Here is a 27835-nt window from a genome sequence, read left to right as displayed (position 1 = left end):
TAAAAGCCGCGTTCTCAGAATAATAACAACCCTGTGCTTTTGAATCGTTCAAATATTGGAATTTGAACACGACAGAGACAGAGTAGAAATTATTGTCAATGTCAAACACGGAACTCGGATTTTCGGAAGCCGAAAATCGAGGGTTGAGAAATAAACAAACGAATCTCTGATTCTTGGTTATTTTAATTTTACGTGAGGGAAAATAGTTATTTCAATAAAGATAATTAGACATCTCTGCTCTTAAAGTCCATACTAAATAAATAAATATGTCTATCGAAATTGAATCAGCCGAGTAAGTAATATTTTATCATGAAATTGGTAAATAAATTAAATTCCTTGCTTATTTTTATTCTTATTGAGTTGATCTTCCAACTTCTATATGTATAATGAATCTTGTTAATATACTCTCACACAAATACAGGAGTAGCTGTTGAAATAATACGAATTCTCTCTGAAATGTATGTCTGGTTTAATTGAAGAGGTTATGTTTCGTTTTATGTGGTTAACTAATTAGTTATAGTGCACAAATTGTTTCTTTTACAGTGTTATTCGCTTGATACAACAATATCTAAAGGAGTCAAACTTAACACGAACACTACAGACTCTACAGGTATGTTATATATCTTCAAAGAAACATACAACAAAACAGTGAGTAAATCTGAGATGATCCACCTAGCAATACCTGCAGGTTGCTGGGCTACCAGTTTTGGGGTAGGGTTAAGATAGAAAAATATGTCAGGAATAAGCAGAATACATAAATTTATATTGAAAATGAAAACCACTGAATTATGAATTAATTCCCTTTAACATCATAACATTTCAGGAAGAAACGGGTGTATCACTGAACACTGTCGAGAGTGTGGATGGGTTCTGTGCAGACATCAATGCAGGTCACTGGGACTCAGTGCTGAAAGCTGTGCAGTCCCTCAAACTGCCAGAGCGCAAGCAATGGGAGCTTTATGAGCAGGTACAGAGCATGTTTCCTTACATAAATCTCTATCAATCATGTAATACTGAACAGAGTTTTTCAATCTATTATCACAGTTAAATTTTTGTACCTTGTTGAAATGTAAATTCAGAAACTTCATTGGTTGTAATGTTATTATGATACCGATCAGGTGGTGCTAGAATTAGCCGAGCTCCGGGAGCTGGGTGCTGCCCGCACGCTGTTGCGGCAGACCGAGCCGTGCCTCAGCATGAAGCAGAATGACCCTGACAGATACTTGCACCTGGGTGAGTAACACTAACATTATTGCTTATGATGGCAGTGAAGCACAATTATGTAGAACTTTTATGGAATCCTTCATACATTGATCTTGCAGTAAATAGATATCCCAAATGGTAACTATTGGACCACTGCCCCCAAGCCAAACCACAAAAGCATGTAGCTTGTCAGAGGATTCTACCCTTACCAGTGGATGCACTACCAACTTCGATCTCCATAGTAACTACTAAGTACTTGTATAGGTATTATAGTCTATTTCATTTTTGCAAAATAAAGCTCATAAATCTCATAATATAACTTGTTAAACAAACACCCTATTTAAGTGGCACTACAACTGTTTTAACTCCCCGCAGAGAACGTGGTGTCCCGCTCCTACTTCGACCCCCGCGAAGCTTACGGTCTGGGCGCGGGCGGAGGCGGCAAGGAGCGGCGGCGCGCGGCGCTGGCGGGCTCGCTGGCGGGCGAGGTGGCCGTGGTGCCCAGCTCGCGGCTGCTCGCGCTGCTTGGACAGGCGCTCAAGTGGCAACAGCATCAGGGGTGAGTGACCCTCCCACGCTGTATACTGTTGTTATGAAAATATCCAGGATCCCCGGGAATTCTTCAATTAAATAGTTTATTTCATGGATCCTAGTAAAAACAAAAATATTGAATGAGTGAACAATACCGTAATCGATGGGATACAATCAAAGCGCCATCCATTTTATAAAGAAAAGTCGTATTTGATGATCACTTTATATTTTATTCTCACACTATACAATATTCTCTTACACAACCTCTGGGTAGCACCGCTCTCAACCGACTGACTAGTGTCTCCAACCAGGCTTCCCTCCGTACCACGTGACAGGAGACCTGTCACGTGACGATTAACCTGTCACGTGGCACCAAGCAACAGCCAATCAGAGATCACTTTACAAACTACGAAATACACTTTTACTTTTAATATTAAAATTAACTTATTTATTACATAATACATATTCTAATATTATTTATAAATTCAGTACAATTTTATATGCTATTAATAGGTTATTTATCTATTTTAAAACTTGACTTTTAATAAAAACAATATCACATCTGATATATTTGTGTAAACCAAATGAGTATCTGTTGAAAATTAAACTAGTTATTCTTAACCAGAATTACAAATAGGATAATTTTAGTAATCATTATAGGACTAATCAAGGAAATCACAACATTCGGCCATCCGACAGCGTGCTAACTCCGAAGCACGCCAATCACAACATTCTCAAGTGTATACATAAATGTTTTAAATAATAATTATTTATTTTACATTGTACATTAGAACTTCTATTACTTATATATCTAGTATAAATAAGTCTATTTACAAAATTATTATGATAATCCTTTATTAACTTTAATCAGCTTAATTTTAATTTAATTGAAACAAATCATTTTAATTTAATTGAAGCAGATCAATGAAAAAAAATAATTATAAGGTATATGCATGCAATTTGCAAATGTAACTAATTATTCAGAATCAGACGAGTCAGATGAAGAACGAGAGGATCCATTAATCTCAAGTGCTTGAATATTTATCCAAGGACGCATTCTATCTGAGGCTACAACGCTATCATACTTTTTTGTATTGAACCCAGGTACATTACAAATTTGGTAACAATCGTTCCCCAAGCTCTTGGTTACCTTAAATGGACCAATGAACTTTGGCAGAAGCTTTTTGCTCTTTCCATCGTTGTTAAAATTAGTTTTGGTAATTTTAACTAGATCACCAACAGAATACGATGTTGCAGGGGACTTGTTTGCGTCATATGCTTCCTTCTGGCGCTCTTGGCTACGTTTTATATTATCTGAAACTTCGTGCCTTATTTCTTCAATGTTGGTAGAAGTCAAATTTGGTGTAGGCGAAGTTTGTACTTCGGGTGTATTATTTGAAAAGCCTAAAGTATTATTCGAAGATGTTGAAGGATTTCCATCGGACTCATTGTCTCCCAATTCGGGAATCGTAGTTATTGGAGAAAAAGGCTCACTACTACTATCCTCTACATTTTCAGTTGTCAATATATTATCAATAGGGCAATTTAGTTTAACCCCAAACATTACTTCTGAAGCAGTTTTTTTTGTGGAAGCATTAATGGTATTATTTATGCCCCATTGTACTTTACCCAGCTGTTCGTCCCATATTCGTTCGTCTTTACCAAAATTCTGTGCTGACAAGGCAGTAAGGATAGTTCGATTGAATCTTTCCGCCTGCCCATTCGCCCTAGGACAAGCGACTGCGTTAAGAACATGCTTTATACCTTTTTTGGCACAAAATTCCTTGAACTGTCCTGAAGTAAAAGCTGTTCCACGATCAGATATAATTCTACGAGGTACTCCAAAGTCATGAAACAGATTCTGAAGTACTTTAATTACGGTCCTTGTTTTTGTGTCTCGAACTGGTCTAGCAAAGAGATACTTGGTGAATCCGTCTACAATTGTCAATATATAGCTATTGCGCGACTTGCTCCTTACAAATGGACCCAAATGGTCCATATGAAGAGTATCAAATGGCACTTCAACCTTGGGTATGGGATGTAGTAGACCTGTATGACCTTGGGGACCGTTGTCCTTATTATACGCACAGTCAATGCAGGCTGCTACATATTTTTTTATGAAGCGCCTCATCTTCGGGAACCAATACTTGCTCTGAACCCGCTCCAATGTCTTGGAAAATCCAAAGTGGCCCACCTCATCATGGTTAGCCTTACAAATTTGCCATCTAGCGTCCTTTGGAATTACAAGACGCAGTTCTTCGCCTACCTTCCTATATAAAGAATGGTTTTTAACAGAATAATTTCTTTTTATTTCTATAACCTCTGCGTCCTGATTTGGCTTAAGGATTTTAATTATACGTTCTAGTTCTGGGTCGGCCATTTGCAGTGTTAGTATCCAATTTTCCGTGCTTATTGTTTTTACATTTTGAACTGAGGTATTTTCATTTGGTGGGTTTCGACTTAGGGCGTCAACATGGCTCATTCGACAACCAGGACGATACTCAATGGTGAAGTTATATTCACTGATAAGCAACCACCAACGTGCTATACGTGGTATTAAGTCCCGTTTTGTCAACGTCGTTCGCAGAGCATTGCAATCGGTGTAAACGCAAAAATTCAGTCCTAAAAGATAAGGTCGGAATTTTTTTAGCGAACAGACCACAGCCAAAGTCTCCAACTCGTAAGAGTGGAAGTAGCGTTCCTCAGGTGTGGTCTGTCTACTAAAGTAGGCTACAGGCTTTAATAATTTGGGGCAAGTCTGCCACTGCATTAGGATTCCGCCTAATCCCAATGAGCTTGCATCTGTATGTACCTCAGTCTCCAAATCTGGGTTATACAATGCCAAGAGAGGGCGTTGAATTAGTTGGTTTTTTAGGCACTTAAAGGATTTTTCCTCATCAGAATCCCAACGCCATTGTGCGTCCTTTTTAAGAAGTGCCGTCAAGGGCCTAGCAATTTCGCCAAAACCTTTAACAAATCTACGGAAATAGCTCGCTAGACCTAAAAACTGACGTACTTCATGCACGTTACGTGGTGCTGGGAAATCTCGCACTGCCGATATTTTCCTTTCACTTGGTTTAATTCCTTCTGAGGAAATTTCGTAGCCCAGATATTCCAGAGTAGTAGCGAAAAAGATACATTTGGATAACTTTAACGTCAGGCCCGCTTCTTGTATTACTTTAAGTACATCCTCAAGCCTTTCAAAGCCTTCTTCAATTGTAGCTGATGGAATGAGGAGGTCATCCATGTATGCCAATGCAGAACTAAATCTTCGTGATCCTAATAGGCCATTCATCAGTCTTTGGAACACCGACGGTGCATTTGCCAGACCGAACGGCATTCGCTTGAACTCATAATGTCCATCGGGTGTGACGAAAGCAGTTAAGTGTCGACTTTGGTCGCCCATGGGTATCTGGTAATAACCTGAGGCTAAATCCAGCGTTATAAAAAATTTATTACCACTTAAATTTGAAAGTTGGTCATCAATCAGTGGTAATGGGTACTTATCCTTTACGGTTTTACTGTTTAGAGCGCGGTAATCAACGCAAAGTCTTAGTTCCCCATTTTTCTTCTTCACTAATAATATTGGACTGGCATAGTTTGAGTTGGACTCCTGAACAATATCGTTTTGAATTAAATCTTCTACCATATTCCTAACCTTTTGACGCTCAGGATGTGAGAGGCGATATGGCCTATACACAACCGGAGTTTTGTCATGTAGATCTATATCCATAAACGTATTCTTAGCACAACCCAGCTCACTAAGATTGTTGGCAAAGCAATTTCTGTACTTTTGTAAAAGTTGGTACAATTTCTCTTGTACAGCCTGATCAACTGTCTCATTTACTTTAATATCAGACCTATCCAGAGGCTGTAACTCACTTGACTGATCATCAGTCTGTACCAACAGAGTTTTTGCTTCAGTAACAGGATTTACTCTAGCAATTAGCTTATTTGCCTTGAACTTAACAGTAGTGTCTGTAAGTGCAGAAACAAACACTACTGCTTTATTTTCTTTAAGCGTATAACACCCCTGATGGAGGTAGTATTCCTGATTGGGACTCGTTCTTGTGCTCCCATCCATGTAGACATCACCTGTGTAGGGTTCTTTGCTATAGACCTCTACCAAACCTCCTTTGTTGATGTCTACATCTTTAGCAACGAACAAATCAAGGGTTGCATCTCCTCCATCAGATACGCCAGAGGGAGTGTGATAAAAGATAAGCCTTTCGTTATTTTTCATCACAGTCACGGAATTCAGTTCGGTAAAGTTTTGTCCTATTAACATTGGGGTTGTAAGATAGTTATCGTCAACGGCCAACACAATCAAATCCGTTTCAATTTCGTCAATTTTGATTTGAACGTGAGACTGAAACTTAGGTATCATGGTGAAATTACCAAAACCCTTTATAGTTGGTAAATTATTGTTGCACTCAGCGAGACCAAGATTCTTTGCATCTGAACATCTAATTAGACTGCATTCACTTCCGAAATCTATGTAAACGCTAAGCATAGTCCCATTGACACAAGCGATTTTATGGAATTTTTCATTATTGTCTTTGGGGATTTCACGGGGAGCTTCAGAGGAAAACTTGTCTGTGGAATGTTTTTTTTTATGTTCAGATAGCAAAGAATCCTGTTCACTAATGTTGTATATTACAGGTGATTCTGTAGATCCACGAGACATCACCCGCATGACCCTTTTTTCCGCTTGTTGATTGTTTTGGCTACCGACTTCGTACGATTGTAATGGCTTCCTGTTGCAGTCGTTAGAGTTATGGCCTACCCTACCGCATTTTACACATTTCGTTAGAGGTTTGCTACAAGTATGAAAAGTATGGCCTCGTTCATTGCAGTTAAAGCAGACAATATCAGTGTTCCTGCCAGAGGTTGAGGTTCTACTTTGATTATTACTGCTTGAACGAAAATCACGCCTTTTGGTAAAACCGACTGCGGCATTGCCCCTCAAGTCTTTCAATTGCGATGGTTGCTGTGACGCCAAATAGTTTAATAGATCCTCGGGTTCCTCGCATTTTAGAGCTTGAGCTCCATTCCTAATCGCACTGTCAGCTAGCCCGTAAATAATACAATCGACTGCCTTTCGACCGACAATCTCGCACCTGCTGAGCAATGTTAATTTATCATAAAAGTAGTCTCTGAGAGTTTCATCAGTGCGAGATTTTCGGTTTAACATTTCCTCGAGTATTTTACCATAGTTAACATCATTGGGGAATGCTTTAGTTAACTTAGCCTGCCATTCCTCCCATGAAAAATCTAATGATGGTAAAGCTTCATACCACCGTTTGGCTAATCCACATAATTTCTGTAACGCATAATGAATCGTTTGCTTTTCATCCCAACCGTAGATAACTGAACATTCGTTAACCTTTTTCAGCCATCTTTGCACATCCTGAGATTTATTATCGGGGTCAAATTCTGGTACAACATTAGTACTTGAAGTATTCTTACTTGAATTATTTTGCAGTGCAGTTATTATCTTCAATAAATCTTCGGCTGTCAGTCCTTCGGTAGACTTGGTCTTCTTGGTGGTTACTTCCTCAGCCTCACTAGACGTCGACCTCCTGTGGCGACGACGTCTAGAGCGCTTGGGTGTGTTACTTCCATTATTGGTAGCTTCTGCCTCAGCCTCACTAGACGTCGACCTCCTTCGACGACGTCTAGAGCGCCTAGGTGTAGTACTGCCATCTTCATCACCTGAAAAATATTAGGCACGTAATGTCCTTTTCCCAATAGTAGTGGCTCTGTACTCTACTTTTAGTTCAATCATATTTAACAGCCTCCGTGCAAACTGACAACAAACAATAACGAAAAAAAAAATACTCAGCGCACGTACATGGTTGTATCAGTTTAGGCTGACTCAATATAACATCACACAGCACACCTTCATGGCTGTTTCATCATAAACTAAGTCAATATAACATCACAGCACACCTACATGGCTGTTCCATCATGAACTAAGTCAATATAACATCACAGCACACCTACATGGCTGTATATATACTAACTATAAATCTCACAGCTCACCTACATGGCTGTATCAGTATACACTAACTCAATAAACATAACAGCGCACCTACATGGCTGTATCAGTATTCACTAACTCAATAAACATCACAGCACACCTACATGGCTGTATCTGTATACACTAATTCAATAAACATCACAGCACACCTACATGGCTGTATCTGTATTCACTAATTCAATAAACATCACAGCACACCTACATGGCTGTATCTGTATTCACTAATTCAATAAACATCACAGCACACCTACATGGCTGTATCTGTATTCACTAATTCAATAAACATCACAGCACACCTACATGGCTGTATCTGTATACACTAATTCAATAAACATCACAGCACACCTACATGGCTGTATAATATTATCAGGGAGTAGCCCTGACCAAAATGTCGCATGCATCGACCCAACCACTACCAAAGCTAAGCCGCCACACAAGTAGTGTAAGTTATCAATAATAGCAATGAATAAGTCACATGCAGCGATAATAATGTCGGAGAGTAGCTTCGACCAAGAATATCACACGCATGGAACCAATCATTATCATTACTGACAGTGTAAAGTGCCCACAAGGGGTGCCTGTGACTCCGGAGAGCGATGTGTGTGTGTCGTGTGTGTATAGTGTAGCTTACGTAAGTTTATTTTATGCATACTTATATTTCTTGCTATGGATAAAAGCTTTCTTCTCACATGGAAAAATAAATTAAAAATAAAATGACTTACGGTTTTTATCCGACATGGCTCGTAGGTCGTATCACTTCTGACTTATAAAGAAAAGTCGTATTTGATGATCACTTTATATTTTATTCTCACACTATACAATATTCTCTTACACAACCTCTGGGTAGCACCGCTCTCAACCGACTGACTAGTGTCTCCAACCAGGCTTCCCTCCGTACCACGTGACAGGAGACCTGTCACGTGACGATTAACCTGTCACGTGGCACCAAGCAACAGCCAATCAGAGATCACTTTACAAACTACGAAATACACTTTTACTTTTAATATTAAAATTAACTTATTTATTACATAATACATATTCTAATATTATTTATAAATTCAGTACAATTTTATATGCTATTAATAGGTTATTTATCTATTTTAAAACTTTTAATAAAAACAATATCACATCTGATATATTTGTGTAAACCAAATGAGTATCTGTTGAAAATTAAACTAGTTATTCTTAACCAGAATTACAAATAGGATAATTTTAGTAATCATTATAGGACTAATCAAGGAAATCACAACAATTTAGTTACACTAAATTATTGGATAGATGGCGATACTAGTAATTCTTAAACGGATAAGGCGTTGTCTTTTTAGAGACATAAAAAGATTGAATGAGCGAACAATACCGTCATTAAATGAATGGGTTTTCGGATATAATAAATGCGCCATCTATGATCTATAAAGCAGCAGGAAACGATTGGATTGATGGCGTTACTAGCAATTCCTACGCGGACAAGGCGTTGCCTCTAGCCAGCTGTGGCTAAGATGCGTACGGGCTACACTAAACGATTGGATAGATGGCGTTACTAGTAATTCCTACGCGGACAAGGCGTTGCCTCTAGACAGCTGTGGCTAAGCTGCGTACGGGCTTCGACACTAAACGATTGGATAGATGGCGTTACTAGTAATTCCTACACGGACAAGGCGTTGCCTCTAGACAGCTGTGGCTAAGATGCGATAGATGGCGTCACTAGTAATTCCTACGCGGACAAGGCGTTGCCTTTAGCCAGCTGTGGCTACAGGCTAAGCTGCGTACGGGCTGGGCGCGGGCGGCGGCGGCAAGGAGCGGCGGCGCTGGCGGGCGAGGTGGCCGTGGTGCCCAGTGAGCGGCTGTGAGCGCTGCGAGAGACAGGCGCTCAAGTGGCAGCAGCACCAGGGGTGAGGTTTGAAACCGTCATTGGTCAGATGTAAACTATCTGCAGTGCTGTGACCCCTCCCACGCTATACACTCCATGTTGTAAGCTGTGATGTCCAGCGCATTCTTCTAAGTAATTTTGGAATCATAAATTTCAAAATTCTTCCCCTAGGTTCTGTAGTGAAACACACGCTAGTTGGTTAAACACTGGTTTATTTCACAAAGTACCCTCCATAAGCACATAATAACACCACATCTTCCCCCTTATAAATAAAGCTATAAGCAATCTTAATTCTAATTAACACTTAATAACTTAGCTGTAAGTACAAATAATTATAGGTTAATATGCGTAAGATCCTGAATGTTTTATTATTGACAAGTTATCTAACATGCTAGTTTAGTTCTAATGTAACTTATAACTACAACTAAACCCTAATAATTAATAATACAAAGACAAAGCCAACATAAATCAAACACACTAAATTAGAGGTATGTAAAGTACCTACTTACAATAACACGTATTTTATTACATTAGGTAGGTGGGTATTATAATGCAGAAAGTACATATTTTTATCCTATTAATCCATCCTTCCCTTTAAAGTTCATCAAACAAGTAGTTATTTATCCAAAATCTTGTTTAAGTAAGTTCTTACTTCAAGTAGGTACGTAATAAGTACCTATAATGCCAAATTTATCATTAGTAATTTATCAAAACAAATTATTTAAATCAAATCCTAAGCCAGCGTGCGTTCGAGTCTTTGACCTAGTTACGGGACCGGTAACAATGGACGTCGGTGTGTCGGAGGCGCTCGCAGAGGGCAATGCTCCCTTATCAGTGATCAGCTGTGGTGCGGCACAGCTGACGGCGGGCTCGGGCTGCGCCGGCGCCGGCTGCCGCGTCACCAGGTGCCGCCTGTTGCGGCGGTAGCGGCGCCCCACCGCGTCCTCCACTATGTATGATCTAGGCTCTGAGGATTTCGCAATGACCTTGACAGGTCTCCCTATGTTATCCCCTGCAAGAACTACCCTATCACCCTGTTTAAGCGTAGGTAGGTCCCTAGCCGTCTTATTATAATTTGAATTAGATTTTTTCTTATGACTCATTAGCGCTTGATAATTTTTTGAATTATCAACTGATTCATACATTAACTTTCTACTCATTGGTAATCTATTGTGCAAACGGCGGCCCATAAGTATCTGGGCTGGAGAATCCATATCGTCCCGCGGAGTCGTTCTAAAATTTAATAAGCTTAGATGAAAATCATGACCTGAATCAATGCACTTCTTCAATATATTTTTAACTGACTGCACAGCACGTTCACTTTTGCCGTTCGATTGCGGATAGTGTGGAGAAGAAGTAGTATGTCGAACTTCCCAAGACTCTAAAAACTTTTTGAACTCGGCTGAGCTATAGGCCGGTCCGATGTCCGTAACCAATTCAATTGGTATTCCGTGTCTACCAAATTGCTCTTTTAGGGCATTTATTACAGCTTTGCTACATATACTGTTAAGCTCATCAACTTCAACATAATTGGAAAAATAGTCTACTAATATAACGTAATATTTTCTACGATACTCGAAGATGTCTGAACCTAGCTTTAACCAAGGCCTGTCAGGCACGGGGTGCGGGCGCGCGGGCTCGCGGCGCGGGCGCGGCGCGTGCGCGGCGCAGGTGGCGCACGCGCGGACATGCCCCTCCACGTCCCGGGACATCCCCGACCAAAACATCACATCTCGTGCCCTTTGCTTACACCTATCTATGCCTAGGTGACCTTCATGGACTCGCGATAACATTTCATCACGTAAACAAACCGGTATGAAGATTTGATTGTTTTTTAAAATCAAGCCGTCAATATATTGTAAACTTTCCCGATATGACCAAAATACTCGCATTTTGTCATTCATTATGTATATTTTACTAGGCCAACCCTTCATAATATATTCAATTAATACTTTACAGTATTCGTCTAATGCTGTGTGCCTTCTTATCAATTCTAACTTGCTATCGCTATAGGGTACGCTTGATATCATAAAACAGGTTTGCGCTTCAACCTCCTCACTCACACCACGATCTACCATCACGTCTGTCGTCGGCGCCCGAGACAATGTGTCCGCAATGTACATGTATTAACCCGGAGTATATACTACATTGATGGTGTAACATTGTATTCGCAACATCATTCGCTGAATACGCGCCGGAACACTTATTAATGATTTTTTAAATAAAGCTTCAAGTGGCTTGTGGTCAGATTGAACTGTGATATCGCTTCTGCCGTAAATGTATTGATGAAAACGCTCACATGCAAAAACAATTGCTAACATCTCCTTTTCGATTTGCGCGTAGCGAGTTTGAGTGTCGGTGAGGGTGAGCGACGCGAACTCGACCGGCCGCCCGCCCTGCAGCAGCACGGCGCCCAGCGCGCCCGCGCCGGCGTCCACCTGCAGCACCACCGGCGCCTCCGCCGAGTACAGCGCCAGCACCGGCGCCGCACACAGTGCTGCTTTTATGTTATCTACGGCATCTGAATGTTGTTTTTCCCAAATAAACACAGCATCTTTCTTCAGTAAGCATCTAAGAACAGTTACCATACTTGAGTAACCTTGAATGAATTTTGATAGGTAATTAACCATTCCTAAAAATCGCTCTAGTGCTTTCCTATCTGTTGGATAAGGCATATCCACAATAGCTTTGATTTTAGTATTATCCGGGCGCATACCTGACTCGTCAAATATATGACCTAAAAACACTACTTCCCTAAGTCCAAATTTACACTTTTCTTTGTTGAATTTTATTCCAATTTCTCTTGCTCGCTCTAATAACTTTTCTAGCCGACTGTCATGTTCCTCTTTAGTTCTTCCCCATACAATAATATCATCTATGAAAGACTCCGTACCCTCTAAATCCTCTAAGTATTGGCGAATTTTAGCATGAAATACCTCACTAGCGCAGTTGACCCCGTACGGTAGGCGTAAGAATTGGAATCTGCCAAACGGTGTGCTGAAGGTGCAGAGGTCCGCGCTCGCATCGTCCAGCTCGATCATCCAGAAGCCGGAGCGGGCGTCCAGCAGGCTGAACCAGGCCGCACCGCGCAGGCGCGCCGCCAGCTCGCTCACCGTCGGCAGCGCGTAGTGTGCGCGGCGCACGGCGCGGTTTAATGGTCGCGGGTCGAGGCACAAACGAATATCACCATTTTTCTTTGGCGCCAATACAATAGCATTCACCCAATCGGTCGGATGAGTCACCTTCCTAATTACACCGAGGTCCGTCATTCTTTGTAACTCACAAAGGAGTTTATCACGCATACCTAACGGTATTTTTCTCGCAGAACATACAACTGGCTGAACGGATTCGTCTATAGAAATAGTGTATTTTCCAGGCAATTTACCTAGCCCATGAAACAAATCTTTATACTGTCTATTTATATTTATACTGTTCACTCTGTTTATTAGGTTCATGTGAATGCATGCATCTAAACCAATAACACTTTGACATTGAAAATCAGCAATAACAAACGATAAAATGTACGCTGTATTTTTATAAAGCAATTGAATGTTTGTTTGTCCTACAATAGGTATATTGTTTCCTGTAAATGAGTGAACTCTTTTATGAAATGGCCTTAAATTACTCAGGGAATAACCTAATTCCAAATATAAACTTTTAGGTAATACATTTAGCATCGATCCTGTATCTAATTTACATGAAATATTCTTACCATTGCATACAAAGATCTCAATCCATTCCTTATTGTTATTGTTCTTGTTGTCCTCAATAGTGTTAACGTAAAACAACTCATCACTAGAATCATCCTCGACACTGAGATTCATCACTTTTTGCCCACTATGGACACACATTTTCGCAAAATGACCTTTTTTATCACACACATAACACGAAGCACTGTGTGCCGGGCACTTGTCCCCTCCAGCACACCTGTAGTAGCCGCAGGAGGCGCAGGCGTCGCGCGGCGCGGCCCAGCGCCTGCCCCCGCGGCGCGCGCCGCCGCCTCGCCTGCCGCGCCAGCCGCCGCGGCCCTCGCGCTCCGTCCTGCTGTTCACAGCGTCCACCCTCGCTTCACTGGTGGTCCCTTCTATGCAGCGACTTTCCTCTTTGGATAGTTCGGCGGCCTCACACACTTGCACTGCCTTCGCCAAACTGAGCTCGTCGGTCCGTAGCAGACGGTCTCGGACGGTGTTGCTTGCTATTCCACACACTATCCGATCCTTGATCAAGCTATCAGTTAGATCACCAAAGTCACAATTTTGACTTAGCAACCGCAACGCCGTCACAAACTGATCAATTGTTTCACCTTGCTCTTGATTGCGTGAGAAAAACTTAAACCTTGACATTGTGATATTGGGTTTAGTACCAAAGTGCGTATCAAATTTTGTCAAGATACATTTAAGGTTATGTTCACTTTCACTCTTGAGATATGTGAATGTACTAAAGATCTCGTAGCCGCTCGGACCGATGAGGTTAACCAACAAACTGGCCTGAATCTCTTCAGACTCCTTGCTCACTCCGGATGCTATGAGAAACACCTCGAACTGTTTCCGCCATTTTCGCCACGCGTCGGCGCGCGCGACCGGACCACCTTCGACCGCTAGTTCACCCGGAGGACGCGCGTGTTCCATTATTATTATTATCACAAATTGTTTTAGTGATCACGTAATAAACACTGAGATCAAAATACGCCGTGATATCTCAGATATTTGATTAAATTTAAGCACCGCTGTCACCATGTAGTGAAACACACGCTAGTTGGTTAAACACTGGTTTATTTCACAAAGTACCCTCCATAAGTACATAATAACACCACAGGTTCTACCCATCACTTTCCTAACTCTACTCCCTCTCTTCTTGATCTCATCATTGTATCGTCCACTACTCATGTTGCTAAGCACGGTCAATGTGGGGCTGATGGTTTTTCTTATCACGACCTCATCTTCCTTTCTTATAAAATTCGTCCCCCCAAGGCTAAGCCAAGAATTCTTCTTCAGCGCAATTTTAGTGGAATGGATCTGGATAACCTGAGAAGGGATGCACGGAATATTGATTGGAATGTTGTTCTAGATGCAGACAGCGTCGACGAACAAGTGTCTCTGTTCAACTCACTCTTAACCAATCTTTATGACGTGCATGCCCCGGTCAGGGCAATCAAAGTAAAGCACTTGCCGGCGCCATGGTTGACTGATGATATTAAAGACATTATTTATCGGAAAAATGCTGCCAAGTCCAAATACAAATCTCAGCCTAATGAAGGAAATAAGCAAAAATTCGTAGCTTTGAGAAATCACTGCAACAAGGTGTGTAGTGCACAACGACGCCACATCCATAAGTCTGTAGAAAATGGCGATCCGGCCAAAGTTTGGAATTTTCTAAAGGTGTTGGCAAGGCCCGTAATAACGTAGTCCCGAAAGACCTTGATCTAGAATCTTTGAATTCACATTTCTCCTCTACCTCTGATTTAGACTCCGCTACTAAAATCAAAACTCTTAATCATCTTTCTTCTATACCAACACCTGACTTTCCGTCTTTTAATATTCGTCAATTCTCCGAACCCACAGAAAGACACAAAACTAAATTATCAGTCAATCAACGAGCAATGGAGCGCAGTATGTTGAACGTAAGAAAATCAGATAGATTACGGAACGAGGAAGTAAGAAAACGCACAAGAGTAACAGACGTCATCACCACAATAAGAAAATTGAAGTGGCAATGGGCTGGACACATAATGAGAACTAACGACAACAGATGGACACGTCTCACAACTGAATGGACACCTAGAGATGGACAGCGCAAGGTCGGCAGGCCGCTGATGCGATGGACTGATGAGTTAAGGAAGTTCAACTCATTATGGTGGAGACTAGCCCCAAACAGGAACTTGTGGAACTGGATGTCAAAAGACTTCATTGCTCAAAATTAGTAACAGAGAACAGAAACGGTATCTCTAGCTCCAACACATCACCCAGTCAAGTCTGGTCAGCACGGGTGATTAGACCAAACCTCACTGATAGATTCAGTGAGAGGCCTACCATGTCCTATAAAGGACTTTAATGAATGTGACATAATTTTTAAGTGAATATAAATTAATGATATTATTGTGTTAAGTATTGTTTGAGTTGCATAATATTTAATGGTAAATTTTCATTGATTTAATTAGATATTAATAGAATGTAAAGTACTTAATTGAATTATACAACCACGACCTATTTTATATTTGATACTTTGCATGATAGTGTAAATAATTTTTTATTATTATTAATGTAAATGTAATGTATTAATGTACTTAATTTATTTAAACTGTTAATTTGTATTGAATAATTTGTTTGCATTGTCAATATTTGCATGATTATGATTAATTGTTTGGCAATAATTCTCCGATTGTGATGTTGAGAAGAATATTCTTTCTATTACTTCCAACGCTGTTGGGAGTGACAGCTTGAGTCGAAATATGATAGTTCCTATACTTAATATAATCCTTCCCATCATCACGCATATCCTGAACTCCTCTATTCACTCTAGTACTTTTCCTTCCCTTTGGAAAGAAGCCCAAATTATCCCCCTTCCTAAAAAACATAATCCTTCGTCTTTTTCGGACTATCGCCCCATATCCATCCTTCCTTTCCTCTCCAAAGTCCTTGAACGTCTTGTCCATCACCAATTAACTGGTTTTCTCATTCGAAACAATCTTATGAATCCCTTTCAGTCCGGCTTCCGCCCTGGCCACAGCACGGTCACTGCTCTCGTGAAAATCACTGATGACATCCGCCAGGGTATGGAAAATGGAAAGCTGACTATCCTATCCCTTCTTGACTTCAGCAATGCTTTTAATACTGTCAATTTCGACATCTTGCTCGGCATTCTTCGTTCTCTCAACATATCTCCATCGGTAATTGACTGGTTTCATAGTTACTTGCATGGGCGCCAGCAACGCATCCGTATAGAGGATTCATACTCTAAATGGTGCAGTACCTCAGCTGGTGTACCGCAAGGTGGCGTGTTGTCCCCTCTCCTATTTGCTATCTTTATCAATAGTATCTCTGAAAATCTATCTTCTTCCTACCACCTTTACGCAGATGATCTCCAAATTTATACACATGCAGTTCCTTCTGACTTACCTCGGGCGATTGCAGAGACGAACACTGATTTGAACAACATATCAGACTGGAGTAAACGATTTGGACTTAGAGTCAATCCATCTAAAACTCAAGTTATTATAATAGGCAGCTCTAGACTGCTGTGCAATGTGGATTTTACGCACCTTCCATCAGTACTTTTTGATAGTATTAATATTCCATTTGCAAGTACAGTCAAGAACCTGGGAGTCTTTATTGATAAATACTTGTCTTGGGGACCTCAACTTGAATCAGTCAGCCGAAAAGTGTTTGGCTCTGCTGCTTCGCTTAAGAGATTGCGTAATTTCCTTCCAACTTCCACTAAGATTGCGCTTTCGCAATCTCTATTATTACCGATTCTTGACTACGCCGACGCCAGCTATCTCGATCTCACCCAGGAGCAACTTAACAAGCTTGAGAGACTTCAAAACTTCTGCATACGGTTTATATTTGGTTTACGTAAATATGACCATATCTCCGATTTTCGCACTAAACTCAAGTGGCTTCCTATTCGCCTTCGACGGAATACCCATATACTATCACTACTTTACAACATACTGTTTAACCCAGCATCTCCTTCCTACCTAAAAGAGCGTTTTAAGTTCCGGCACTGTTCGCATGACCGCACACTTCGGTCTGCACAGAACTTGCAACTGCAAGTTCCACCGCACAAAACCGATTTTTACGGCGATTCCTTCACAGTGACAGCTGTACTGCTCTGGAATGCTCTTCCTGAGGACATAAGACGTGCACCTTCTGCAGCTTCCTTCAAAGAAAGGGTTAAGAGGCACTACCTAAATTCACTGCCTTAGTTGAATATATTATTGCTGTATATCATTATGTATTATTGTATGTAAGTATAGGTATAATAATATATATTATGTATTTATTTATTTATTTTCTTGCTGTATTTATTTATTTAGTGTATGTAGTGTTTAAGTAGTGTATTATACACTTGCACCTCAGCTACCTCTAATTCTATTTCTATTTTCTTTTATAACTCTCTTCCATCCAAAGGTTGTCTGGTAGAGATTGCTATAAGCAATAAGGCCGCCTTTTTGTACTGTTTTTATTTTTAAGTTTTTTTTTTTTTGTATGTTCTGTTTTGGTGCAAATAAAGAGTATTGTATTGTATTGTATAAATTAATAAATTTTGTGCAATGAATCTAGAGCATCCATCGCTCTATATACCAGCCTATCACGTGGCAGCAGCAGTAGGGTAAGGTTTTAAGCCGATATTTTTCTGATTTACTCTATCTGCAGCGCTATATTTGTAATTGCCGACGAATCCAGGGCATCCAGATATGTATGTGTGCGATGAATCTCGAGAGTCCATCATAGGCTCTGTATAATGTACACTACGCCAATGAGTGCCGCGCATTATCTGCACACAATTTTTCTGTTCAATTCACGTGTCTTCACCAATTTGTAGGAGTTCATTTTTCTTTTTATTTACATCCCTTCCATTCCAAACAAGTCCAGCTATATGACTACATTGTAACCTAAAGTTCCACTCGTATTGCAGTCTGCTGCCGCCGGGCGCCGCCATCGACCTGTTCCGCGGCAAGGCGGCGCTGCGCGACCACGACGACGACCGCTGCGTCGCGCAGCTCAGCAAGACGATCAAGTTCGGGCAGAAGTCGCACGTCGAGTGCGCCAGGTAGAGTGGAGACTATTGTAACTTGACCTCCATTTCTTGTACTTAGGGTGGAAGACGCGTAAAATAAGACGTGGTAAAAGTTTGGCGTCACTCACATCACGCGGCCTCGATCGCGCTTCAACTTCAACAGCTATGACCGATCCGCTGATTTTAAGAATGATAGATAGATAGATAGATATTCTTTATTTGATATTTCAGAAGAAGAATGATCCTTCAATGGCCTGGTTTCCATGATCCCAAACTCGCAGGTTTTCCATAAGCGAGAGCATGTCATCCATTTCCATGATACATAACGAATTTTGTTGCTACGACCATATAGGTATCATGAAAATTTCGCCATGAAGTGAATGCATAATGAAATTTATCGCCTAAAATACGCCTGCCGTGCCGAGCCTAAAACTACCTCATAATTCCATAACTACATCTACACATCCCCATTCCAGGTTCTCCCCCGACGGCCAATACCTAGTAACCGGTTCAGTGGACGGGCTCGTCGAGGTGTGGAACTTCACCACGGGCAAGATACGGAAGGACTTACGCTACCAGGCGCACGAGGAGTTCATGACCATGGAGGAGGCTGTCTTGAGCCTCGCCTTCGCCAGGGACAGTGATACGTTGGCCGCTGGCGCTAATGATGGGAAGGTTTGTACTATAATTACCATGATGAAAGGATTAAGGCTAGTTAGATAGCATTAGACACTGATTATCCAGGGTGCGCCGGACGTAGGTATATTAGGAACAGGTGATACGTCACTCGAGGACTCCCATAAATAAGTAACCAGCCCCCTATGATGCAAAAAATGGGGGAAAATGATTTAGCGCCATCTAGTGGTTTTTTACTGCTTTTTTCACTATGCCATGCATGCGTAAAGAGGTTTGTTTGTGAGAGGACTGTGTCCATCAGTAGAGACCCGCAAGGACCTGCGCTACCAGGCGCATGAGGAGTTCATGACCATGGAGGAGGCTGTCTTGAGCCTCGCCTTCGCCAGGGATAGCGATACGTTGGCCGCTGGGGCTAACGATGGGAAGGTCTGTACTATAAATTGCCATCTGCTTCTGAGTGGTGAAGCGATTGGAAGTTAGACTGATTGCCAGTGTGTGCCGGACGTATTGAGAAACAGGTATAAGCTACTCGAGAATGCTCCTTTCGTGCTCTTCCATAAATAAGTAAAAAGCAGATACGACGTGCTAGTCATAAAAAAGTGTGAAACAATCAGTAACTTAACTATGTTATAAAGAATTAAATAATACATAAGTATTGCGGCGCACCCTGGGCTGGTGTAATTGGCTAATGAGTAGGTATTTATCTCTACCTTACATCACAAACAACTAACCCCACTGTAGGCGACGCACTTGTCAGAAGTGGAAAAATAAAAGAGATATATTATAGGTTAACTATTTATTTCAAATAATTATGATAACCTTTTCACTGAGATGTTCACTGCTCCGAAGTCAGAGAGCGAATGCCGGCGCTCACTCTACGGTCTTGCTTTTATACCTTTGTCGACGTAATAGGAATCAAGCATACTTGAGTTGTTTAATGAAATGAATGAATGATGTAGACCGAATGAGTGAGCGCCGGGATGGTATAACTAATCATTAATTAATTCAATCAGTAATGTACACTATAAAAACATATAATTATGATATAAAAGCCTACAAAAGCTAACAGTCGGCCTTTCCTGTCCTTTTCACGTCTCGTGAAATCTTGTTTGAAATACTTAAGAATTCTATTTTCATAATTATACATTAGATCATCTTGCAACACATATCAATAAGAATTTACATCACTTAATATTTAGATATGATTATTAATCATAATATTAATAAGCATCTTATTTATAATAACTAATTCACTTATTTATAATATCGGTTAAGACCCTTCATGTTCTTATCCCGATCTAACATCAACATCGGTTAAGACCCTTCGTGTTCTTATCCCGATCTAACAACAATATCGGTTAAGACCCTTCATGTTCTTATCCCGATCTAACAACAATATCGGTTAAGACCCTTCATGTTCTTATCCCGATCTAACAACAATATCGGTTAAGACCCTTCATGTTCTTATCCCGATCTAATAACAATATCGGTTAAGACCCTTCATGTTCTTATCCCGATCTAATAACAATATCGGTTAAGACCCTTCTTGTTCTTATCCCGATCTACTGTAATTTTCAGTATTATTGGTATCTTTAAACAATAAAATATGTACATATAATCAACTGAATGTGTATTCTTAACTACTAATATTCATGCAACAATTTTTATTTAAAATAATTAAATAGTACATAACATATTAATCATCTGTATCGGAAGCCGATGCACAATCACTATCAGAATCGTTGGATCTTTCATAAACCATCCAAGGGTGAATTTTATCTACTGAGAAGGTGCCAGTAAAAACCCTATTTCCTTTTCTTGATATGGGAGTATCTTCTATTACGTATCTATCGTTCTCGAGAACTTCAACAATGCGATATGGACCCCGAAGTTTCGAAATTAGCTTTCTACTTTTGCCGGTTGACGGAATTTCCCTCTCTACGCGGACTAAATCCCCAACGTTATATTTTACACATTTTCTTCCTTTATCAAATCTTTCTTTTTGTTTTGCCTGATCTGCTGTTATTTTTTTAGTTATTTCATTTCGTACATTTTCAATATCCTTGTTTATTTCTTCATTATCTGATATATTTAATTGGAGAAGGGCATCGGGAGTGCCAACTAATTTCATTCCAAATAATGCTTCGGCAGGGGACTTACCGGTGCCCTTATTAGTGGTATTGTTTAAACCCCATTGAATCTCCGAAACATGTTCGTCCCACATGTTTTCTGGTTTACCATGGTTAGTGGCAGTAAGCGCAGCTAAAATAGTACGATTATAGCGCTCTACTTGCCCATTAGCTCGTGGTGTAGCGACTGCATTCAAAATATGTTTAACCCCCAACGAGCGTAAATAATCTTGGAAACATTTCGATGTGAACGAGGTTCCGCGATCCGAAATTAAACGTGTTGGTACACTAAACGTGTGAAAATATTGTTTGATTGCTTTTATTGAGTGAACAGATTTTGTACTTTTTACTGGGATCAATTGTATGAATTTTGTGAATGCGTCTATAATTAAAAGTAAATAGACATTCCTCTTTTTACTAGACACGAATGGGCCAAGATGGTCGATGTGGAGTGTGTGGAACGGGCGATCAACTTTTGGAATCGGGTGTAGTTCTCCCGCCCTTTTCCCAGATGGAATCTTGGTGTGAGCACATTCCAAACACGACCCAACGTACTTTTTTATAAATCTTCGCATTTTAGGGAACCAATAACTTTGTTTTACACGATCGTAAGTTTTATCAAAACAAAAGTGCCCTATGTCATCATGGTTTGATTTAAGTATCTGCCATCTGACACCTTTGGGCACGACCCACCTGTCGCCTTCTGGTAATTTTCTGTACAATAGACCCCTTTTTATTACGTAGTTATTTTTAATATCTAAAACACAATCAGTTTCTTCATCTTTTAATATTTCTATAATGCGTTGTAATTCCGAATCATTATTTTGAACTGTTGCTATCCAATCAGTGTTTAGGTGTCTCACTTCAAGACTATTTGTCGTGGCAGGGTTGCGACTAAGGGCATCTACGTGCGCCATGGAAGTACCGGGTTTATATACGATATTGAAGTTATATTCCTGCATTATACCCCACCATCGAGCCACACGAGGTAGCATGTCTCTTTTTTCAAATGTTGCTCTTAACGAATTGCAGTCAGTGACAATGGTAAACGGCAATCCTAATAGGTAGACTCTAAATCTTTGCAACGAAGTTACAACAGCTAGGGTTTCTAAATCGTATGAAGAAAACCGAGACTCTTCAGGCGAGGTCTGCCTACTATAATATGCTACTGCATTAAAGGGGGCGTCTTTATTAGGTCTTTGAAGCAAAATACCAGCGATTCCTGCTTTTGACGCGTCGGTGTGCAATTGAGTTTCATATTGTGGGTTATAAAAGGAGAGAATTGGTCTCTTAACTAACTCATTCTTAAGACTTTTAAATGCTTCATCCTCAGGGGTTCCCCAACACCATTTCACGTCCTTTTTTAATAACCGCGTAAGTGGTTTTGCAATCGCAGAAAATCCTCTAATAAACCGCCGAAAGAATGATGCTAATCCAATAAACTGCCTCACGCGGTGTTGGTCAGTTGGCGTTGGAAAATTAGCTACAGCGTTAATTTTTTTTGTTCCGGGTCTTATTCCTTGTTCATTTATCTCAAAACCGAGGTATTCGATCGATTTCATGAAGAAATTGCATTTAGCTAATTTGAGAGTTAATCCAGCGGTACGAAACAACTCTAACGTTTCGCGAAGTTTCTGATGTCCTTCTTCTATAGTTTTGCTTGGTATAATAACATCATCCATGTAAGCAAATGCATCTTTGAATCTAGCATTACCCAAGATGTTATTAATTACCCTTTGGAAATTTGACGGAGCATTAGCGAGTCCAAATGGCATTCGGTTAAATTCATAGTGACCGTCGGGTGTCACAAATGCAGTGAGGTATTTCGATGTCTCGGCCATAGGCAGTTGATAATAGCCCGAGGCTAGATCCAACGTAGTAAAGTATTTAAACCCCGATAAATTATCTAGTTGATCATCAATACGAGGCAAGGGATAGTGTTCCTTTATTGTTCTTTTATTTAGTGATCGAAAATCTACACAAAGGCGATAATCGCCAGTTTTCTTTTTAACGAGCAGTATAGGTGAGGCATAATTTGAAGTAGACGGCCGTATTATGCCAGAATCTTCCAATTCCTTCACCATGCTTCTAACTACCTCACGCTCTGTATGAGCCAAACGGTATGGTCTGTAAACTACAGGCGTAGTATCATTTAATTTAATCTCCATTTCAGAGCCTGTTACACATCCTAACTCTTCTGTAGAGAAGGCAAAGCAATCCCTATATTCATTTAGTAAAGATATTAAGGATTCTCGGTCAGTCTTGTCGAAATTTTCATCAGTTTTAATCATTGTCTCGTCAATTTGAGAATTATGTTGGGATTTTTCGCGGACAACATTAACTGCGTAAGTTTGAATTTCTTTTAGTGGGAGTGCGCGTAGCAAGAGTTGTTTTTTCTGAAAAGTTAGTCCAGTTTCGACTAAACCCTTAATAACTACTTTGCCTTCACCATTAACAATCTTAACAACGCTTGGTATTACTTCGTATTGTTTGTTAGGACATTGACATATGCTGGAATCTATAAATAAGTCGCCATCAAATATTGGTTCTGAATGAACTGTTATTTCCGCGAGACCTTTTATTGTTGTCGTGTCAGAAACGTATAGTTTAATTTTGTCTGAATCTTCTAACTTTGTCCCTATTTTTAATTTATCATTCGTTTTGTATACTACAACGTGATCTTGTTCCGTAAGAGTTTGTCCAACCAACAAAGGTATTTGTAGGAATTTGTCTGGGACTATAAAGACTTCAAGATTAGCCTTAGCTGTGTCAACTTCTATTTGTAGTTCGCATTTACCTATACAATGCACTATGGAATTACCGAAACCCCTCAAAACCGGCAAATTATCTTCAGACCACTCTGTTAAGATATTTTTAGCTACTGATTCTTGTATCATTGTACACTGACTTCCGAAATCAATAAAACAGTCTAATTCATGGCCATTTACTTTAGCCGGCTTAAAATATTTGAGATCATTGTCTTGTTTTTGGGAAATGCGTAATACTGTTTTTTCTTTTGCTATACCTTTAACAGGGCACTCGCCTATGAGATGGCCAATTCTATGACAATGATCGCACTTTTTTAAGGGCTGGCTACATTTATAGTAGGAGTGATCATTCGCACCGCAATTATAGCATTTACGAAATCTAGAGTCAGATTTATTACGCGTATTTCTAAATGAGCTACTGTGTCCTTTGTCAGAGTTGCTTGATTGTAATGGTGCGATATTTTTGTCAGGTTGTTTTGTACTCCTGACATTCCTGAGATACACTAACAATTTATCTGGTTCTGTAAATTGTGCTGCTTCTGCACTGGTCCTCACCGATCGATCGTCGATGCCCAACAAGATACAATCAATTGCATTTTTACCGCTTATATTGCATCTATTCAAGAACACCATTTTCTCATAAAAATAGTTTTCCAAAGATTCACCAAATCGCACCCTACAAGCAAGCATCTCCGATAGTAACAGTCCATAATTCTCGTTACTAGGGAACGCTAATCGTAATTTACTTTGCCATTCCTCCCACGAATGTAGTAAGCTTGGTAACCCTTGATACCATTTTTGCGCCACACCAATTAGTTTAGGTAGAGAATAATGAATAGTTTGCCGTTCTGACCAACCGTAAATAGTCGCACATTCGTTAACTTTGAGTAGCCAAGTATCTATAGTTTGATCTCTCTTAGACGGGTCAAATTCTGGTATGACGTTAATAGAGGAAAAGCGATCACTATTTCCATCGGATTTTATTGAAGTTAGTACTTCTTTGAGTACCAGCACTAAATTGTTGCCGTCTAGAGTTGGTGTCGGATTAAGAGGATTATTAATCTGGTTACCACATGCGGTTGGAGGAGGTGGTGCCTCTTTGTCACCTGGCGGTGGCTCGATGCTTCGATGACTCCTCTCACGTCGAGGTGATCTCGTGGGCGACCTGCGACGCCTGTGCCTCCTGGGTGTGCGAGTGCGTCGCCTGGAGTTGCGACTGCGGCTGCGGCTATGGCTGCGGCTGCGCAGTCGTCTGCGTCGCTTACGGCTGCGGTCACGCACCGTTGTATCGGAATCACTCGATGATTCGACGGTACGTTTGCGAGACCGACCTCTCTCCATTGTGCTGAAAACAAATATTGGTAACAAGTAAACATGTTTTTAAAGCTAAATGCAAATTAGTTCAAGCAATAAAATATTCTTAGAAACCAACTGGTCACGTTATCACGTGTTTTTTTTAAAAGTGATTAAATGTATTTTAATGTAATTAAAGTTATTTAATGTAATAAAAGTTATTTAATGTAATAAAAGTTATTTAATGTAATAAAAGTTATTTAATGTAAATTAATGTAATTTAATGTGAATTAATGTAAATTAATGTAATTTAATGTAAATTAATGTAATTTAATGTAATTTAATGTAAATTAATGTAATTTAATGTAACTTAATGTAACTTAATGTGACTTTATATGACGTAAATTATAATTTAATGTAATTTAATGTGGCTGAATTTAATGTTTAATGTGTTTAATTAATATGTTAAATAGTAAGATATTAAAGTAACCAAGAGTACATACCTTTCGTGGGTGTCGGGTTTCTCCACAGAGTTTTTTTTTAATTTATTTATTTATAATTTTTAGAAAAAATATCAAAAATTCTCTGTAGGATCCCACTTCTGAACTGTCAGAAGTGGAAAAATAAAAGAGATATATTATAGGTTAACTATTTATTTCAAATAATTATGATAACCTTTTCACTGAGATGTTCACTGCTCCGAAGTCAGAGAGCGAATGCCGGCGCTCACTCTACGGTCTTGCTTTTATACCTTTGTCGACGTAATAGGAATCAAGCATACTTGAGTTGTTTAATGAAATGAATGAATGATGTAGACCGAATGAGTGAGCGCCGGGATGGTATAACTAATCATTAATTAATTCAATCAGTAATGTACACTATAAAAACATATAATTATGATATAAAAGCCTACAAAAGCTAACACACTACATAACAAATAACTATTGTTTTATCTACTTATTTGCATTGAAAATGCCCTATTTAGGTACCTACGTGTACCTATGTACTTACCTTTGATTTAATATCTTAAATAAATACGAGCGCACTCGAGATCGTATTTTGTTCCAAATTTAAAGTAGCCGCGCTTTTGCAAAGCGGCCATCTTGAGAACCCCGCGAGCGGGAAGTACTTCCGCCCTGTTCAAGTTGATGTCGCGCGCGCTCCGTTTTGCACTCTCAAAAATATAGTTTTTTATTGCTTTCCTCGTCCATCACCTACAAAAAGTGCCATCTCTCCATCCACAGATAAAAGTCTGGAAGGTCTCCACAGGCCAAGTGCAGCGCAAATTAGACCGCGCGCACGGAAAAGGAGTCACCTGTTTACAGTTCTCTCGAGACTCACAACAACTTCTGTCGGCGAGCTTCGACCGAACTATTCGTATACACGGCATGCGCTCCGGGAAACTGCTGAAGGAGTTCCGAGGACACACGTCCTTTGTGAACGAGGCTGTGTGGACTCCTGATGGACATAGCATACTGTCAGGTAATGTTGGCTATAATCTAGGATGATGACTGAAATGTGAGGATAATTTAAAGATAAGGTACTTAGTACAGATTTGATGATTATTTAAAATGAGTATAAATGGCTGGTCAACTGGTCATGCTAACCGATGCTGCCTCATTGGTACACGAGTATACAAATACCTACACGTTCTATTATTTGAAAAGATGGCTCTGGAGTTTCTTGCATTCCATTTTTCCCCATAGCATACAAGAGCCCCCGTTTTCCTTATGTGGAGTAGTTTATTCTAAAAACGACGTAATTTAACAACAAACCATTTTCCTTCCAGGTTCGAGCGACGGCACAGTCCGCGTCTGGACGGCCCGGTCGGGCGAATGCGCCGCCGTGCTCAAACCTCTAGGCGCCGGCGAACCTCCCGTCAACGCTTTGCTCCTAGTACCCAACAACCCGGAACACTTCGTAGTGTGCAACCGCACCAGTACCGTGGCTATCATGAACATGCAGGGGCAGATTGTGAGGTCGTTTAGTTCCGGGCGACGGGAGGGGGAGGGGGGGGCGCTAGTGTGTGCCTCGTTGAGCGCTAGAGGGCGCTACGTGTACTGCGCGGGGGAGGATTTGGTGCTGTACGCGTTTGATACTAATACGGGGAAGCTGGAGAGGACTATCAATGTGAGTATAGACAATGATATAGCTATAGATACGCTCTAGTATTCATTCATGGAAATAATATGTACAGTGACACACTTAGCGTGTCATTGTTACTGATCAGAGGGTCAGATTTCTTAGCCACAAGTTCAATGGATGACCTGCATTAATTTAACCAGACTTTTAAGATGCTTCAGTACCTATCAGTTGATATTCTATTCACTAGTTCATAATAGTTTACCCTAGTGTCAATACGTCAATACCTATTTCACCCACTTATGCTTTAACCGCCATTTTCTTTTTATTTATTTATCCGTAAGCATTATAGTGAGTAATTTGCTAAATTCATTTCACATTGACAGGTTCACGAGAAAGCAGTAATTGGGGCCACCCACCACCCGCACCAAAACCTACTCGCCACATACGGGGAAGACGGGCTGCTCAAGCTGTGGAGACCTTAGAACTTATGACTACACGGTTAAGAGTTAATTTAGAATGCAACTTTATATTGAGTTATTAA

General features: G+C 40.2%; 1 protein-coding gene across 1 annotated transcript; it reads left to right on the top strand.

Moving 5' to 3' along the window:
• LOC119694182 (WD40 repeat-containing protein SMU1) lies at positions 1-27835 on the top strand. The gene is made up of 10 exons (XM_048621598.1): positions 1-292; positions 544-610; positions 824-967; positions 1119-1233; positions 1579-1762; positions 18282-18416; positions 18860-19058; positions 26454-26691; positions 26999-27339; positions 27678-27835. Exons 1-10 carry the CDS (start codon positions 267-269, stop codon positions 27774-27776), a joined length of 1548 nt encoding a protein of 515 aa, XP_048477555.1. The 5' UTR covers positions 1-266; the 3' UTR covers positions 27777-27835.

Source organism: Plutella xylostella, chromosome 6, assembly GCF_932276165.1.
Source record: "Plutella xylostella chromosome 6, ilPluXylo3.1, whole genome shotgun sequence".
Taxonomy (NCBI): Eukaryota; Metazoa; Arthropoda; class Insecta; order Lepidoptera; family Plutellidae; genus Plutella; species Plutella xylostella.
This window is presented reverse-complemented; position numbering and strand designations above follow the sequence as displayed.